The 18410-nt window shown below is 45.9% G+C and overlaps 1 protein-coding gene across 1 annotated transcript in view; it reads left to right on the top strand.

Annotated features, from left to right (window-relative positions):
• The first annotated feature begins 215 nt into the window (after positions 1–215).
• CKMT2 (creatine kinase, mitochondrial 2) overlaps positions 216–18410 on the top strand; it is a 35416-nt gene continuing 17221 nt past the window's right edge. The window contains exons 1-5 of the mRNA XM_058823638.1: positions 216–286; positions 6835–6908; positions 12056–12216; positions 16620–16818; positions 17742–17837. Of these exons, the coding sequence (XP_058679621.1) occupies positions 12062–12216; positions 16620–16818; positions 17742–17837 (450 nt within the window). The 5' untranslated portion in view covers positions 216–286; positions 6835–6908; positions 12056–12061. The remainder of the gene's footprint in view (positions 287–6834; positions 6909–12055; positions 12217–16619; positions 16819–17741; positions 17838–18410) is intronic.

Below are 18410 nucleotides of genomic sequence, written 5' to 3' on the forward strand. Positions count from 1 at the left end.
CAGATAATATTTATTTTAATATTTGCCAAAAGCCAATCACAGAATACACATTTTTCACGATGTTGCTGCCACATCCTTCTGACGCTCTCAAGGGCACCCCTGCCCAGGCAAATGCCACTCACGTAACCCAGCTGGGCAGGATTGGCCCCTGCAGCAATTATTTTGGTTTCCTCACCTCCTCCTGCCCCTCTCAGATTTCCTGGGCTCCTGTCCGTGCCCAGCTCCAGCTCCCTTCACACTCTGGGCTCGCTGCAGGCAGCAGGACGTCCCTACCTCCAGCTCCAAGGTCAGTGACACCGCACATATATTGCTTTCTACCCTCAAACTGTAGCATCGCCAGTGCAAGGGGTTGTTAAAAAGTGATTCAAAGCACCGCAGGATGGTGGTGTTAATTTGGTGGTAATTTATTGATTTGTGCAAGTACTTAGGTGCAGGGAAGTATGTGCCAGCCCCCACTATGCAGCTGCTTCAAATAATCTAATGACAGAATTATTAAGGTTTGGAAAAGACCTCTAGGACCATAAAGCCCAGACATTAATGCTGACCCTTAAGTAACAATTTTAGCTAGAGAAAGATAAGTCTCTTTGCAGATGTGTGCCTAGTTCAGAGAAAATGTCTCTAACTACATGAGTTTTTTGTGGTTTTGATTGTAGCTCTCTGCACTGCGAAGATGAGAGGTTTATACTGCACAATGGCACCAGATTGGCTCAGGAGGGTGAGCGGTGCCTGCACCTTGGCTGGGCTTTGGCAGGAGAATTTGGGCACCTGGGTCTCACCTGGTCGGGCCCGACCAGCCAGACCTTCAGCTGACAGGAACCCAAAGTCATGGTGGTACCAAGGGGTTGCTGTCTGAGCTGTGAAGAGTTGCCATGCCTGCTCTACCCACACACATCTGGCCACAGCTGCATAGTTTGGAATTTTATCCTTTTTTCTTTTTTTTTTTTTTTTTTTTTCTTTTTTCCCCCCCCTCCAAATTAGTAAGTCCTTATAACCTTTTGCTGTCCCTCTGGAATGACGGGGAGGAAGAAACTGAGACGTGGTTGATGTTTTTTGGTAGAAATGCTGCACGCTGTGATTAAGGCACTGTCAGAGCCATGCCTGCGCTTGGTGCTGTTTCTGCACTTCGGAGGCTGCATCCCAAAGCCCGGATGAGTCAAAGGGGTTTGAGTGATGCCGAGGGTGAGCGGGGAGGAACCGCAAACAAAAATCCCCAATATTGCTTTTCGGGCTTGGCTGCTTTACTGCGCGTCGTGTTCCCTGAGCTGCGGGGCGATGCAGCAAACCGGGAGGGACGCAAACTGATTTCTGGGTGTCTAAAAATGGCCTCTGAGGCCAGCAGTGACTCGTGACAGTCGCTGCAGATGTTTCTGAGGCTCCAGAACCTTCCACGGACGGGCGGGGGAAAAACTTTCCACTGCCCTCTGTAGGTTTAGCTGGAGCTGGGGATGGCTTGGAGGAATTGCTGCCCCCGTGGAAAAGGCCAGGCTCCGTGTGCCTGCAGCACGAGGGACACAGGGATGGTCTGGCCGGGGGGTTTTGGGCTGGGATTTGGTTTTGCACACACACAGATGCAGAGCCCTCGGTGGGAACCTGAGCTGTGGCTCTGCCATTCCTCCCAAATGTCACTCAGCATCACATGGCGTGGCAATTAATACCACCCAGGACACGGCTCAAGTGTTTAATCTGCCTCTATTTCTAGAAATGCCACTGTAACCCTGGCACCTTCCTTCCCTCCGGGCAAGTGTGAAATAGTGGATGACCTATACCTGCTTGAAAGCACCCGGGGGAGGGTGGAGCAGGAAACTTCCTCCTCAAGAGAGGTTCAAGAAAGTGAAGAATTAACAGGAAAAACACTTTTTAATGTTATTTTAAAAGAAATCTTAGAATTTAAAAGAAATATTAGAATTTTAACTTTTAATGTTATTTTAAAAAATATTTCTAATAATTTCTAATAATTCTGCCGGAGTTATTTCTAATGATTCTGCCAGAATTAGAAATATTAGAAGTTTTGAGGTTCCTGAGGTTCAAGCTGGGGTTACAAAGGAATCCTCCACCTGAAGTGACTCCTGCAATCCTTTGGGCTGAAGCAAAGTGAAAATTTTCCAGGATAGAAATCCATTTTAATTTTGGTGAAATGTACATTTTTGAGTGGAGTCTGTGGTTAGAAACCATAGTTATTTAGCCACACTGCAAGGCCTAAGCTCGGTGAAGGACAGAGATAAAGGGGGGGAGACAGAAGATGATAGAGAGAGACAGGGACTGCTGTAAGGACAAGTCAACCCGACCTTGGAATTCTTTCTGACAAAAAGGAACTAGAGGTAAAAGTCACACAAAACCCATAAAAATGAATATGTATGAACGTATTGTGAAACTGTATGCAGATGTATTTGAGAGAGAGATAAAAAGAGACCTGAAGTTCTCAGAGGTACACACGTCTTTTTTGAGGAGAGCAATCTCCGCATGCGTCCAGCGCTGTAATAAACATACCGGCTTTACAACTTTGACAAAGTTGTGGGGTTCTCTTCTCCACAAAACAGGGCTGCTCTTCAGCCAGCTCTAGCTTTGCTGTAGTGACTTCTTTCAAACCTTTCCTCCGCTTCCAGCGCGTGGCAGGTGACACAGAGAGGAGAATGGAGTTTGGAGCCCGGGGTTTAACCCGTCCCAAGGCAGGAGAGCGGGGTCCTGATGGAGCGAGCACGGGGACAGGGCTGTGACATCCAGAGTGTGACCTTGGCGCACGTGCTGGCTCTGTGGCCATGGCAATCCTGCCCTGGGAAAGGCAGGGCTGGCTCGGCCCTGCCCTGGCTGCCCCTCGGCGGCACCGTGAGGATGAGGAGGGTGCAAGGAGGAGTGTGCAGGGCCTGGGTCAGCGCCGCACCTGCCTGACCTGGGGGATTCCTGTGGAATTGTGACGGTGCTCACAGGGATGAGAGAAGAGATGAGGATCTGACTCCATGTTTCAGAAGGCTTGATTTATTATTTTATGATATATATTACATTAAAGCTATACTAAAAGAATAGGAGAAAAGGTTTCATCAGAAGGCTGGCTAAGAATAGAATAGCAAAGAATGACAACAAAGGCTTGTGGCTCGGCCAGAGTCTGAGCCAGCTGACTGTGATTGGCCATTAATTAGAAACAGCCACATGAGACCAATCACAGATGGCACAAGGGCATCCCCAGCAGGAGTCTGGGGCAGAGCAGGCTGAGGTGAAAGGGGGAAATGCACAAGGCAAGCCCTGTAAGCATTTTGGCAGGCTCATGTCACTATAGGACATGAATTACACAAGTGTGCACTGCTGTTCTCAAGGTTAAGGAAAAAAGGGAACTTTGTTTCCTGCCTCCAACATTTATAGATTTCCAAAAGTGGCAGTGGATTGGAGGGTGACAGTGCCACCTCTCCAATGACACTGGACAAACCAACAGTGCATCAACTCTCTCCTCCTCCATAAAGGAATGCAAAACAATGAGTTATTTACAGAAACTGTGTGAGAAAGTTCACTACAAGAATGCAAACATCAGAAGGCTTAGAAAATCTTAAAAAACCAGAGTGACAGGCTCACAGAGCCTAAAACACCTTGGAAGGAAAAGCTTGAGGAATAAGAGGAAAACCCAACCCCAGCCCTACCTGTAGGAAACACACCTGGTGCAGAAAATGGGCTGGGACACAAAATCTGAGCGTCCATCCCCAGCAGAAAAAGGGAGAACTGCTGAGGGCTGTGCCCCCTGCGCAGGACAGGAGCACAGGGAGGCTGCAGGGCACAGCAGAGCAGCAGATTCCAACTGGAACAGCCCAGTGTGGGTCGCACCTCTGAGCATTTCTCACACGCCAAAATATCCGCATCATTAAACTGCTCATGAAGGGGCTGCCTCTTGGTGTGCTCACCCGTCACGCTTTGGAGAAAGAGTTTTACTGCTGCTGAGCATTTCCTGAGTGATTACATGACTGAGGCCTCGTGCCTGGCATCCTGAGAGGCTTGTTAAAAATCTAAAAAATAAAATTGTTACGGTTTATACCCAAAAGAGGTGTTGTGTCTAATCACATAACAATCAGATCTCTCATGGACAAATGACACAGTAATAATCAGTTCATGATTTAGCTGAAATAAAGCCCAAATTCTCATGGAGCTTGTGGTGGACTGAAAGATTTTGAAACTTAGGGAAGGTTGGTGCAATTAGCAAACCACTTACCGCAGATAAAATTTAAAGAAGAAATCAATAAATCATTATCAAGAGCCCCGTAAGAATTTTTTGTCAGTGCCTTCAGAATCCTCCGGCAGAGAAGAAAACTCCTTTGCTTATGAGGAGCCATTCCAGTTTAAGGAGGAAATGAAAGTAATGGTAACAAAAAACCTTGGTGGGACTGAGAGGGCTGCAGACAACCCCATCACAGGCCATTGATTCAAGCTGAACAGATATGCAGGCCAGGATTTAGAGGGTTTTGGGCTTTTTTTTTTTTAACCTCAGGTTGATTAATCCTTAGAATTTATTTCTCTTCTCCAGACCACACCGTCTCTGCATGGTTTTGAGCACAGAGCAGATGCTTTCCTAAGGGAGGTGTTCTCCTTCACTCAGTTTCTCCCCAAGGGTTGAAACTGACACCTCAAAAATTGTTCTGGTCATGAAACATTGCTCTTTCCCCTTCCCAGCTGCGCTCTGGCCCCACCACAGACACTCACAACAATGTGGGTTTTCTATCATGAGCACCAGGGAAGGTGCTCAGCAAAGTCCTGCAAGAGGAAAATATCTGCAGTTTCGATTTTTAGGCTGTGCAGTGGTGAAATTACCCAGATGAAAGTGAAATCCGTGCAGCGGTTTGGTCTGTGGTGAAACCTGAATGGCAGCACAGCAATTCTGGCAAAGTGCTCCTGGGGAAAACAGACCCCTTTAATCAGAGGTAATGACAGTGCAAACCTGCTGCAGGGGCAGGCCGACCATTTCTGTGGGGAAAGAAGAGCTGGAGTTATTAATGATCTGAGGTCACAAAACCAGCTTTGATGAGGATCTTTCCTTACTTTGGGGCCATTCCAGTCAGACTCTCTGCAAATGAATCTTTCAAAAATGTTGGTTTTGAAGCAATGCACTGCTTCAAAGTCATGCTATCTTTTGAAGAATGGACCACACCCCCCACCACCCAAATGACATTGTTTCTTGTCAAATAGATTATTTTATTCATTTTGTGCCCTCGTTTTGTAAAAACTGTTTTGGCTGAGCTGTGCACCGTGTTTTTGTGCAGTTTTTGCTCAGCTTTTGCACGGGTTTTGTGCAGTTTTTGTGCAGTGTTTTTGGCACTGCCTGGGCTGCAGGACATTCTCAGGACTAGAGCCCACCCGTGTGGCCAAAGCTGAGAGCAGGAGCCACAGCCCTGGGCTGGAAAGGGTCACACTCCCTTTCCCACTGGTATGAATAAGAAGCTTGACCAGGCCAATATTCCAGCAGCAATCAATGTATTAATTAATTAATATGGTAAAGAATGAGCAATACAGCGCTGGGCACAGTGGGGGAAGTTTTCCCTCCCACTGCACACCGGTAGGTGAGGCTTGCAGGTATTTATAGGGGTATTCATCAGCTTTCTCAGCAGTTTCTATTCTCATTTTTACTCATCAGCAGTTTCTATTCCCAATTTTTACATCACAATTCTATACACTACTAAACTGTGGTTTAGTTTTTCTCAGGATGCATCCCAAAAGGATTATCCCATATGGTGGGGGTCCGGTTTCCGAAAGAAGGAAGACAAATCTCATCTGGAGAAGTCCAGCTCTCCAGATTGGGTCCACCTTTTAGTTGCAGAGACTATAAATCTCATAAAATGAGATCAATATATCTCATAGTGATGTCCAGCTTCCCTTGGTTGAAACCATAGATCCTTGAGGTCATGTTCATCTTCCTTTTTCAAGCTGTTTTTCTCTGCTTCAATAAGGTGTGAGATAAGCATGTTTCCTTTATATATATTCCAAAGCTATCGTTTCAAGGGTACAAGCAATATTCTAAAATTATACTTCAAAAAGTTATTATTGCAGAACTCTTTAAGGATTAACCGCAAGCAAAAAGCAACATCCTTAACGTTTTAATTCCAATGCCCCTAAATCAACCAGGGTTAATTGCAAACAAAGGATAGGTTCAAAGGCCTTCTTCCATGCTTTACTTTCCTCAGTTATTATTAGAATTCGCAACTGTCCCATGGTGGGTCTCCACACATTTCACAAACACACATACACACATTGCCTGTATGTACCTGACACCAAACACAGCTTGGTATTTCACACCACAGCACTCCAGGTGATGTTTTCCTTGTCCTTTCACCTTCCCCTGGGCACCAGACCGTCACAAACTGGCAATTCCCTGCTGCCATCAGCAGGCTGCACCTTCCACTGTCAGAAGAGATGTGTTGTTGACTGTGACGGTGTTCACAGGGGTCTTATGCTGAAGGAAGAGATGAGGATCTGACTCCACGTTTCAGAAGGCTGATTTATTATTTTATGATATATATTATGTTAAAACTATACTAAAAGAATAGAAGAAAGGATTTCATCAGAAGGCTGGCTAAGAATAGAAAAAGAAGGAATGATAACAAAGGCTTGTGTCTCGGTCTGAGCCAGCTGACTGTGATTGGCCATTAATTAGAAACAGCCACATGAGCCCAGTCACAGATGCACCTGTTGCATTCCACAGCAGCAGATAACCATTGTTTGCATTTTGTTCCTGAAGCCTCTCAGCTTTTCAGGAGGAAAAAATCCTAGGGAAAGGATTTTCATGAAAAGATGTCTGTGACAGTTAACCACTGTGCTGTATTTTTTTTTTAAATCCTGTTTTACTCTGTTTTATGTTTTTTGTAGGTAGACAACCTGCGCAGTCTGTGGCGTCTCCGGTGTGGGAGGCTTCTGAGAGCTGCCAGAGAAGTGTCTGTCAGGTAAGGCAGAGCCTCCTGAGGGCCAGGAGCACCCTCCCTGAGGGCCAGGGATGAGCCTGCAGCCACAGGGGACGCACCTGGGCTCTGGCGCATTGCAGAGTGATAAATCAATCTCAGCTGTGGGGACTAAAGCCCAGTGAGAGTCAGAGTGAGGAGGGGTCCTCAGCTCCCTCAGCAGCACAGCCACAGCCTCCCACACACAGCCTGCACCCTCTGGCTCACCAAGGAGGTCTCTCTGCCTTTTTGGAAATAGACCCTTCCCTCCAGGGCTCATCTCTCCCTTCTCCCAGGTGCTTCCTCTCCCTGTGTGCTGACAGGTTCTGGTTTGTGCTGGCACCTGTGCCCCGCAGTGCAGCTCAGCAGAGCTCAGCGGGCACAGGCCGAGCCCCTGCAACCTCCTCACCTTTCTTCTGAAGGTTATGCCAAACTCCTCAAAGCATTTGACTGTGCTTCTAGTGAGCAAATTCCCAATTATTTCCTTACAGATTTGGGTTGGAGCCGCTCTGGGGATTCCAGGTCACAATCAACCCCGCTGTGCCTCTCACTCCTTCCTGAGCACACCCTGCACCTGATTCCTCTGATTTAATCACACGTGCAGACCGTATTTGTCCCCTGAACAGCACAGGGCTCAGAAGCCCCCCAAAAACTCCACGCTGGTGGGTGCCTGGGGCTGTTCAAGTGACGATATCATCATATCATATATCATAAATCTGCGCTGGGATTCTGATACGGCTGGCAGTTTTCAGGACGGGTTTCTGACTGCCAGCCAGCTCCTGGCAATGGTGAAACAGAGCTATGAACACACAGAGCTGTTGTGACAACACACACGGTGCCTCACAGGTGTGACAACAATGGTTCTGCGCGGATTAGTCATCAGGAAATATTTCCAGAGTGTGGGATGAGGGTGCTATGCCGTGAAAAGGCGCAAGAACGATCTGCCAAACACACAGGAAAGAAGTCATCAGAAAAATCTCCACCAGAAACCTCTCACTTGATCTTTATTTACAGCCAAACATGCTCATACTGCGTTTTGGGAGGGAAAATCCTGTTGCAGTCACAAAAGCCTGTCCTGAAGCTCACCTCAAAAAACTCCCATATCCAGGGAGAATCCTTCTGTGAAAAATACTGAAATTTCTGTCAAACAATCAGCACCTTTCTCTGGAAATGCAGTTATATTAACTGGATACTGTGTTTCAAAGGCATGGAGGAGATAGAATAAAAAGATTCTGGTAAAAAATTGCCAAAAAATTGAAGCACAACAGAGGACATGAAACAAATTATTCCAAACGTAGAACACGTCGTGTTACTCATCTCACAAATGTGACTGGCGTAGAAAGAAAACACTGGCTTGCAGCATAAAAATATGCAAGCACAAATTAAAATATAGAACCAAAATAGAACTAAAAATATGCAAGCACAAAAAGAAGAACTTTTTACCAAGTGAGAAAGTAAAGGTGCAACATTGCATCTGTCTGGGCAAGAGAGAGAAAGACAAAGAAGTAAAGGGTTTGGGTGTCACTAACCCAAATCTACAAGAAAATTATTGGGAATTATTTGCTCACTAAAAATAAAATCAAATGCTTTGAGGAGTTTAGTATAACCTCCAAAAGAATCGTGGAGAGGTTGCATAAAAAATAACACTTGGAAAAACTTTTTGTAAAACAACTGAAACAGCAGATCCTGGGAGAAATGTCATGGGTTTCTTGCAAACCTTCCATGCTCATTTCCCAAAGGTGATTCACCAGAGTCCAGCTTGAAGAAAAAGCTCCTGTCAGCTACACAAATTAGAATTTAGATACATAGAATTTTCCTTTATTTGGACAGGAGCTGTATCTTCCTAAGGAGATCACACCCACCAGCAATCGTCATCCAAATCTGATTCCTGTAAGGAAAAAACACTCCCTGCCTCCTTCAGACCCCCACATGCCAATACATAATATAATATATTATATTATAATATAATATAATATAATATAATATAATATAATATAATATAATATAATATAATACAATACAACATAATACAATATAATATGACACAATACAATACAATACAACATAACACGACATAATACAATACAATATAACATAAAATAACATAACATAACATAACATTATAATTATATACTAAGACTATACTAAAAGAAAAGATAAAAGATACATCAGAAAGCTAGCAAAAGAAAAGAATAGAATGATCATAAAATCTTGTTAATAATAAAATCTGACATGCCAATTTCCTGGCCAGCCTTAGAGCTCAGGCACAGTCCCAGCAGGACCCAGCAGGACAAATATAAGTTATAGAGCAAATTTACATGTGCAAATCCCCAAATTTCTCTGAGCACCCCAGTGCAGCAGGAGCTGCTAAGGGAGATGAGTTTGCTGAGTTTTTTGGGGTGAGGTGGGGGTGCTGCTGCAGTGCTGGAGCTGAGAGAAACAAGGTTCACTCTGAAATTTTTAAAAGTTTATTAAGTTATAGAAGGGATTTTTGCAGCCCTGGTTGCATGGCAGCTGCCATGGGCACGCAGTTAACTGCAACAATTTTTCTTACATACCTTTTCATTGTATTGGTTAAGTACATATTTATGAGGATTATACACATTCAAATATTCCTTTGAGTTCACATGTTCTGGGAATTCTTTTGCTTGGTCTGACTCTTGATTGGTTTTTTAAAAATCATACTGCATACATGTCATGCTGCAGATGAAATTTATAAATTTCATTTCCTCACAAGGCCCCCTGTTCTGTGATTTGACAACTCTTGATAGCTGAAGGGCCAGTGGTAAATCTCTCTTTGCATTCTTCCAATGTTTATTTACTTGGTTCTTTTCAATGTTATCTTACCATACAGATAAAATACTCCACCAGTACATTAAATCAACATTAGATATTTCACACAATTATCCAAAATATTCTCAGCATTGTCAGTTTGTGACACAAACAAAGGCATTAACTACTTCTACAACAGTTAATGTTATAATACACAGCACACAGTCTCTATTTTGATATTTTGAGAGAGCCTAAACCACAATATATTTATCACACTAAAACATATAATCCACACAGGATTAACAAATTACACTACATCAAAAGTAGATAAAAAGTGATTACAAACTGTTATAAATGAATTAGCCAATTTGATTAATGAGGAGAATTTATTCCATATTTAAAATACAATTATAAAAAGGCCACCAGCAAAGCTCAGACCAGGCTAACAGCGTTGGGTGGGATAGGTGGGGCACTCTGGCTCCTCTCCTCTGTACATCACAAAGACACAGCTCTCACAAAGTCTTTTTTATACATTTCTAGGCTCCAAGGGTTGCCAGGGAGGGTTTCTTGCTTTCCTATCATTGATCCTATCCTTTTAGTATATTCATGTAGTTTTTCCTTTCTTGCTGCCGCTCTTGCTGAGAGTTTCCCGAAACTGAAAAATTATTCACTTTGTTAGAGGTAAATAATTGCTAAATAACTCACTTTGTTAGAGGAAAATCTCCTGCAATATCCATTCTAGGAGACACACATTTATCTTATGGATGATGCATATCAGATGCATATTGCTGGATTTGGTCAAAGGAATAATCCTCTGGAATCAAAATTTCTGGAGATGAATATTCCTGGGCTGGGATTTTGGTGCGTATCGCTGTAATCTCATCAGAGGGAATTTTCCAGAACCCTCCTTTGGCATGCCAGCGTTTCCATCAGGTGAGATTACTGTAGCCTCAGCACGAATTTATACACATCATCTATGGTGGTGTTCGCAGGGGTCCCAGGACAAGGGAAGAGATGAGAATCTCGATTCCATGTTTCAGAAGGCTGATTTATTATTTTATATTACATTATATTATATTATATTATATTATATTATATTATATTATATTATATTATATTATATTATATTATATTATATTATATTATATTATATTATATTATACTATATTATATTATATTATATTATATTATATTATATTATATTATATTATATTGCATTGCATTATATACTAAGACTATACTAAAAGAGAAAAGAGACATCAGAGAGCTATCAAAAGAAAATAACAGAATGACCATAAAATCTTTTAATCTCATTAATAATAAAATCTGACTGCTCACAGCCTCGACACAGGTGGCTGTCATTGGTCATCAAGTAAAAACAATTCACGTGCCAAGTAAACAATTCTCCAGATCACATTCTAGAGCAGCAAAACATGGAGAAGCTGAAGCTTCCCAGCTTCTCAAGAGAAAAGATCCCAGCAAAAACATTTTTCATAAAATATGTTGTCTTGGTTTGGAAAGGCAGGAGTCTGCTAAGGAAGGCAGGAGCCTCCCCTGAAATGGACACTGTAAACCCTCCCCACCCCTCCCAATTGCTATAAATTTTAAATTAAGGGGCTCTCGCGCAAAAATATGGGAGCAGGAAATAACCGTTCTTTAATAGGGAAAGGAAACAAATAAAAGGATAAAATGAACAATGCAGTACACTAGAACAACACTGCCAGAGTCAGAACCCAACCTGACACCCTGTGGCTCAGGGTGTTGGTGGCAGTCCCATTGGAAATGTGGCTGAGCCCTCCTCCAGTGCCAGGGGTGGTTCTGCTGGAGCAGGGGGATCTGTAGAGAAAGATGTATTCTTCCTCTGAAGATCCAGTGGGAGGAGAGACAGCTGCTGTTCCTCTGGGGAATCCCGTGCAGAAAGCCGTGCTGGTGTCTCAAAAACCTCTGGATTATATCTGGGTAGCAATGCTTGGCTCCTCCCTCTGGATTATATCTGGGCAGCAATGCTGGGCTCCTCCCCCTGGGTTATATCTGGGTAGCAATGCTTGGCTCCTCCCCCTGGGCGGAGCATCTCCCAATGGGATGTTATAGTTCTTATCAGCCATGCAGGGACATTCAATAGTCTGTTATCAGCAATGTCCCCTCCCGAAGGAGGTGTGAATGTGGTCACTCAAAGAGAGAGATAAGGCAAACTGCCCACTTGGCAAAGGTAATGTGCCGTACAGATGGGAATGGAAAACATCTTGCATTGCAATCTGAAACATATGTCTGTGCCAACCACCCATTACCCAAACCACACCACATTAGAATAACACCCAGAAGGGCTGACAACACTCAGGGAGTGGTTCCGGCCGGGCTGACCGTGTCTGTGCTCCTTGCAGAGAGGAATGGCTGGCACCTTCTGCCGTTTGCTGGCGGGGCGCGCGGCGCCCGCGCTGTTCGCCGCTGCGGGCACGGGCGTGCTGGCCACGGGCTACCTGCTGGGCCAGCACAACTCCGTCAGCGCCGCCGTGCAGGAGAAGAGGAAGCTCTTCCCCCCCAGGTAAGCAGCACAGGTGGGCAGGGACGGGGTGCCACCACAGCCCCCCAGCCGCGGGTGTGGGATACAGAGCTGACAGCACCTCTGAAATAAACACAGAAGGAGATTTTTCTCCTTGTTAATGACTTTATTTAAAGCAGTCAGCTCGGGTGGGGAGAACCACGCTCACGCCATGACTGCTCCTAGGAGGGACTCCTCCGGACCAGGGGGCAAAGCCGCACTCTTCTTCCTCCCAGCTTCGTCCCATGGTCTGTAAGCAGAGCTGGAGGTTCCATCCTCATGAAAGCATCGGAATAACACCTTGTTCTTTTAGTTTGGCCGGCAGGGTCCTGCCTCTAGCCAAGGTCCTCGTGCAGAGGGGCAAAAAAGGTCTCAGCATCTCTGCAGGCTCTGGGCTTCGTTCCTCACGTCCAGACATCACTTTGATTCGTCAATTTTGTCTAGGCCTGCTGTTTTAGGGGTTTTTGGCTAGGTTTGGTGAGGAGTCTCTCCCACTGCATGCTGGATCCGGTGTCATTTGCATGTTGACTCGATGCCCTTCCCCTCCACCTGTTTTGTGGAGAAAAGAAAAAGTACTCCACAACTTTGTCAAAGTTGTAAAGCCAGTACGTTTATTACAGCGCTGGACACATGTGGGAATTGTTCCCCTAAAATGACATGCGTACCTCTGGGAACTCCAGGTCCCTTTTTATCCTCCTCTCAAACAGATCTGCATACAGTTTCACAATAGGTTCATACATAGTCATTTTTATGGATTTCGCATGACATTTACCGCTAGTTCTTTTTGTCAGAAAGAATTCCGAGGTCAGGCTGACTTGCCCTTACAGCAGTCCCTGTCTCTCTCTATCATCTTCTGTCTCCCCCACTTTATCTCTGTCCTTCACTGAAGAAACTTCACTGAGCTTAGGCCTTGCAGTGTGGCTAAATAACTATGGTTTCTAACCACAGACTCAACTCAAAAATGTACATTTCACCAAAATTAAAATGGATTTCTATCCTGGAAAATTTTCACTTTGCCTCACACCGTCTGGGTGCCATCTCCCAGGAAGCAGCAGGGTGTCACTTGACAAAAGGTGTAATTCTTAACCAGGTATCATCAACAACAGGTAGTTAACAAAAACGACCAGTGATTACAATAACAAACAGTTAGAACTCCACCCTGGCAGCAACCCGCCCAACCTGTGAACTCTGCAACATTTAAAAAAAAAATAGGCAGCTGTTTGTACTTATAACAACCTCCAGGTCCAGGCGGCTCCAGCCTGCCTGGGATGTGAGGATGCCTTGGAGTGGCTGCCTAGAACAGAGGCAAGATCAAGATAATAAAGTGGGTATTTATTGAAGGTCTTCAAAAGGAACACCTTGGGCTGTCAGAAGCCTCCCAGAGGCTGTACCCAAAATGGATTTTAAAAAATGGTCACAAATTTTTCACGCAATTATTCATTTGGTCCATTTGCATTCCAGGGGTTAATCCTCCAATTACATCTTCAGGCAATGAAGTCATTTACCCCCCAACTCAATTTTGCTTATACTTTCAAGGCCTGAGGCTTCAGGCCCAGAGGAATAGTTTTGTCTGATTAAAATGTGAAGACATTAATTCACACTCTATAACTCTTGAGCTCTATGGAGCTCAGAGTTATACCCTAAAGCAGCACAGGATTTGAAAAATATAAAAGCTACAATCCTAAGGCATCACTGAGATAATATCAGCTCTCAAAAAATGCCCCCAAACTAACCAAAACCAACACTGCTGAATGACAACAAGCTCAATATATGCCTCAAGTTTAGTACTGTATCATTACATTTAACTCATCACCAACCAACAGCTTTGCAGGTCCAACTATTAGATCTGCTGATCCTGTATCGACCCTGCTACAGGAAAATGTGAAAATATTTTCTCCATGCAAGCAGTAGTAATGCTTTGTGTTACTGCTGTACTAGAAATACTCCTAATTCTGTTACAAACCGACTGGCTGATGGTTAGAAATTAATTACAGGCCTTTTTTTCCATAGATTGACTTTGCCAAAGGTAATGCGGATCACGCTCTGACAGACTTCTTTTGTTATTTAAGTAATTTATACAATCCTAGCTAAAATATATTCTTAGAGAAGCACCACAGTTGTACATAAAGCAAATCACTGCCAGTACAAGGTAGCTGGGGACTGACAGAGTTGAAAAATCCCTTGCTGAAGCCTAACATCTTTATTTTCCCTGGCTTCATTCACCTTGCAACTTTCTGGAAATAATAATGCCAAATTAAACCAAGCCCTGATATTTCAGAAGAGGCATTGCCCAGCGGGCAGGTCACACTCTGATCTCCACGAGGCTGTGAGAGCACCTGGGGCTGTGAACTACAGAGCACCTCTTCATCTGAACTTAAATCTCTGTCTGGCTGAACAAATCAGTGCTGGGGCTCTTTCCTGCCTGGCTGAGATGCGCCACTGGGGCTCGGTGCCCTCTCTTTGTGCCCCATTTCCCTGATGGCCCCACAGCACAAAGCACAGAACAATGCAGGGTACGCTCAGCACCCACGCCTTCCTTCCCTCCTGAAACCCAATGCAGCAAGCAGACCAAGGATAATCACACTTTTAGCTTCACAAAGTGCCCAGGGTGATGTCACAATCTGTCCTTACGAATGGGATTCGTGATGGTTGCTTCATTGATCTCAGAGTGCAAAAACCGACACTGCACAGGGCTTTGCAGTGATAATCAAAATCAAATGCACCTTTATTGAATGACCACAGCAAACGCATTAAGAGGAATGCGGGGAAAAGGGAAAAAGTAGGGAAAAGAGAGGGAGGAAGAGAAAGGAAGGCATACAGCTACCAAATGTAGAACAACAAAGTCCTTCGAAGTCCAGTCAATGAAGTTTGTCCGGTCATGTCAGGGGAGATCTCAAAGACACTGCTCAAGCCTTTATAGGCTCTTTATAGTCAGCAGTAGGTGAGAACCACTGTCTTCTTGGTCCAGTGGCCACACCTGCAGGCAAACGTCTGGCTTTGGTCAGGTTGGCTCCCCCACACACCTCACCAGGTGAGGGGTTTCAGTCCCACTCTTTGGGAGGAGGGGGAGCTTCTCCATTTAGGGGTTTCATGTCTCAGTCCTTGAGAGAGAGGTTTCTCCCATCTCAGTCTGTCTGTCACGGTGGTTGTAAAACACATGAAGGGTCTTATGTGGGGACCACGAAAAGTTACCCCAGAAAAGTCCAACCAGGCCGAAAGGTAGGGAAATTCCAGGCTATTGTTGCCAAAAGCAGGTGCAGGGGAAGAAGGGCAAGGTGCCCCTTCTCCTTTCACTGGGTTCAGTGTTACATACAGCAAACACACCTGCAAACAGTAGCTTGGCAGGCCAGAAGCTCTGCTCAGGCCTCAGGATCTTGGCGAGCAACCATCTCCAGCAAAGCCAGGATTCCCACCAGGGCCTCTGTAGTGCTCCCAGTTTCTGTCCTTTCACAGATCATGAGGCAGATGAGAGAAACTTCAGACAGAAGTTTCTCTGTGTGACTGTCCAGGGCACACAGTAATGCCTTGGTATTGGAAAAATACCAATATAGCTGGATGGGATGTGCCTTGGCTTGTCTGGCCCTTGCTGCTTGACCAAACGGCAGCAGCTGTGGTGTTTCACCCCACAGACACCTTTGGCTGGTGGGTGTGTGGTGTTTCACCCCACAGACACCTTTGGCTGGCTGGGTGTGTGGTGTTTCACCCCACAGACACCTTTGGCTGGTGGGTGTGAGGTGTTTTACCCCACAGACACCTTTGGCTGGTGGGTGTGAGGTGTTTCACCCCACAGACACCTTTGGCTGGTGGGTGTGAGGTGTTTCACCCCACAGACACCTTTGGCTGGTGGGTGTGAGGTGTTTTACCCCACAGACACATAGGGCTGGCTGGGTGTGTGGTGTTTCACCCCACAGACACCTTTGGCTGGCTGGATGCTGCAGCTGAGCACGTGGAGACAAGTCCAGGCTTGAGGAGCTCAGGTTTCCCTTGGTGGAGAAGCTTCAAGGCCATGGTGAAGGAAAGGAGTTGGTTCTGATGGAGGGTTTGGATCCAGAGCTTTTGTTTGGCCCACAGGCCTCTGAATGCAGCACCAGCTCCAACAGAACTCCCTGAGCCCGTGGTTGCTGCTCCTTTAACCCCGGGCAGAGGGGCAGGGAAGGGGCAGGGAGCCACCAAGCAGGGACAGGAGGGGACGGACAAAGGGACAAAGGACACCTGGATGGCCCAACCTCCTCCAGGGGTGGAGGGCATCTTTGGAATTCAGCACCCTTCTGGAATGCCAGGAGTGACAGACAGTGCTGGGAGGGTAAAGGAGAGGCTGACACACCTGGCTGGGAATCTTCACGGAGAAACCCGGTGTGTGTGAGACAAACCATGGCATCACACTCTCCTGTGCTCTGTCCCTGCAGCGCTGACTACCCTGACCTGCGCAAGCACAACAACTGCATGGCCGAGTGCCTGACCCCGGGCATCTACTCCCGCCTCAGGGACAAGATGACCCCCAACGGGTACACCCTGGACCAGTGCATCCAGACCGGGGTGGACAACCCTGGCCACCCCTTCATCAAGACCGTGGGCATGGTGGCTGGGGATGAGGAGTCCTATGAGGTGAGAGGATTCCGTGGGACTTGCCGGGCCTGTGCTCGTGGTGTCGTTCCCATCACAGATTCCCAGATGGAGCATGTTCCTAAGACAAGTTGTGTCCCCGAGGGTACATTGGGGGCAGGCTTGTTTTCCCTATTTCTCCCTACTTTTCCACATTAGGAAAAGCAGGAACATGTGGTATTACCACAGGTGCCCCCTCTGCTGTAGCTGAAGGTAATAAAATGTACCTGCTTGGCAGTAGCTGCTTCCTGCCTCCAGCAGCTCTCCTCCTTCCTGAAACTAAACCCAATTTATGGGAAAACTGTCCAACTCTGAGGCACACCAAATGAACCTAATGTGGAAATCACATTGTGAAGCAGCAGAGGCAGAAGCAAGCAGAAATGTCTTCTGGGCAGTGCCAGGCATCACTTTGGAAATGAGGAATACTGAAGACAAACAGCATCAGGGCGGACAGGTCATTGAGCTCCGCAATGAGAAGTGGAAAACAAAAGAAAGATCTCGTTGTTACTGACCCTATGGTCTGCTTCCTTGCTGCCTGTTCCTCTGCAGCCTTGCCCATGTCCTGTGAGGGGGGCCTGGGACATTTGCCCCTCCAGACTCGCTGGGTTTGGGGTGCCTGTGCAGATGTGCCACTGCCGCTCCCCTGCAGGGGCTCTGCTGGGGCACACCTGAGCCCAGGGGCTCAAACCACAACTGCCCCCACAGCAGGGAAGACTCAGGGCACTCCTGCATGGCTTAGAGCCAAGAGCCAAGAGGCTGGGGGGCTCTGGGTGTGTGTTCTGGTTGGCAATGCACCCCAAACCCCAGCCCAGCTGCTGGGTCCCTGTCTGTGGTGACTGCAGACAGGAACCTCTGCCTGCCTGCAGCTGCTCTGAGGATGTTCCTGTGATGCTGCAGACTCTCTCTATATTCTCTTGCCTCCTCAGGTGTTTGCTGAGATTTTTGATCCTGTCATTAAAGCTAGGCACAATGGCTACGATCCACGGACAATGAGGCATCACACGGACCTGGATGCATCCAAGGTAGGACTGAAATAAATCAACGAGACAGGAAAGGCACTGAGATGCTTATTCCAGTGATGGTGCTGTGTGCAGCAGCACTTTCATTTTTTCTTGATCCAGCCGTGGAGACCCAGTTTTAAGTTTAGGGAAATTGGGATGCTAGTCGTGGCCCTGTCAGCTGCATCCCTTGTTCTCAGCAGGGAACTCCTTTGTTCAACCTCTTCACACTCCAGCGTGTCTGCATGACATGCTGGGTGCCAGGTCAATATATTTTATTTCTTCTTTTGTCTCCATCCTTCTCTTTCACATCCTCTGATAAGGGTTTGGTACGTCCTCCTTAAATTTAACACGATATTCCCTAATTGTCCTCCAGTGCTCTGGTTTGTGTCACAGCTTTATATATAATATAATATATATAATATCACTTGGACAGGTTGGTCAACGGATGGTCTTACACTGTTTTTAGTTATACAAAAGCCTTTTTTACATCTGATGTTTTGCTAAGGTCTATAACACAGCGTTGGAATGCCAGGCTTTTTCTTGCACCAAGGTCAGGGGTGAATAATGCTCAGGAAATGTTTTTGCAGTCTCGCT

Source organism: Ammospiza caudacuta, chromosome Z (assembly GCF_027887145.1).
Source record: "Ammospiza caudacuta isolate bAmmCau1 chromosome Z, bAmmCau1.pri, whole genome shotgun sequence".
In the NCBI taxonomy this organism is placed as follows: Eukaryota; Metazoa; Chordata; class Aves; order Passeriformes; family Passerellidae; genus Ammospiza; species Ammospiza caudacuta.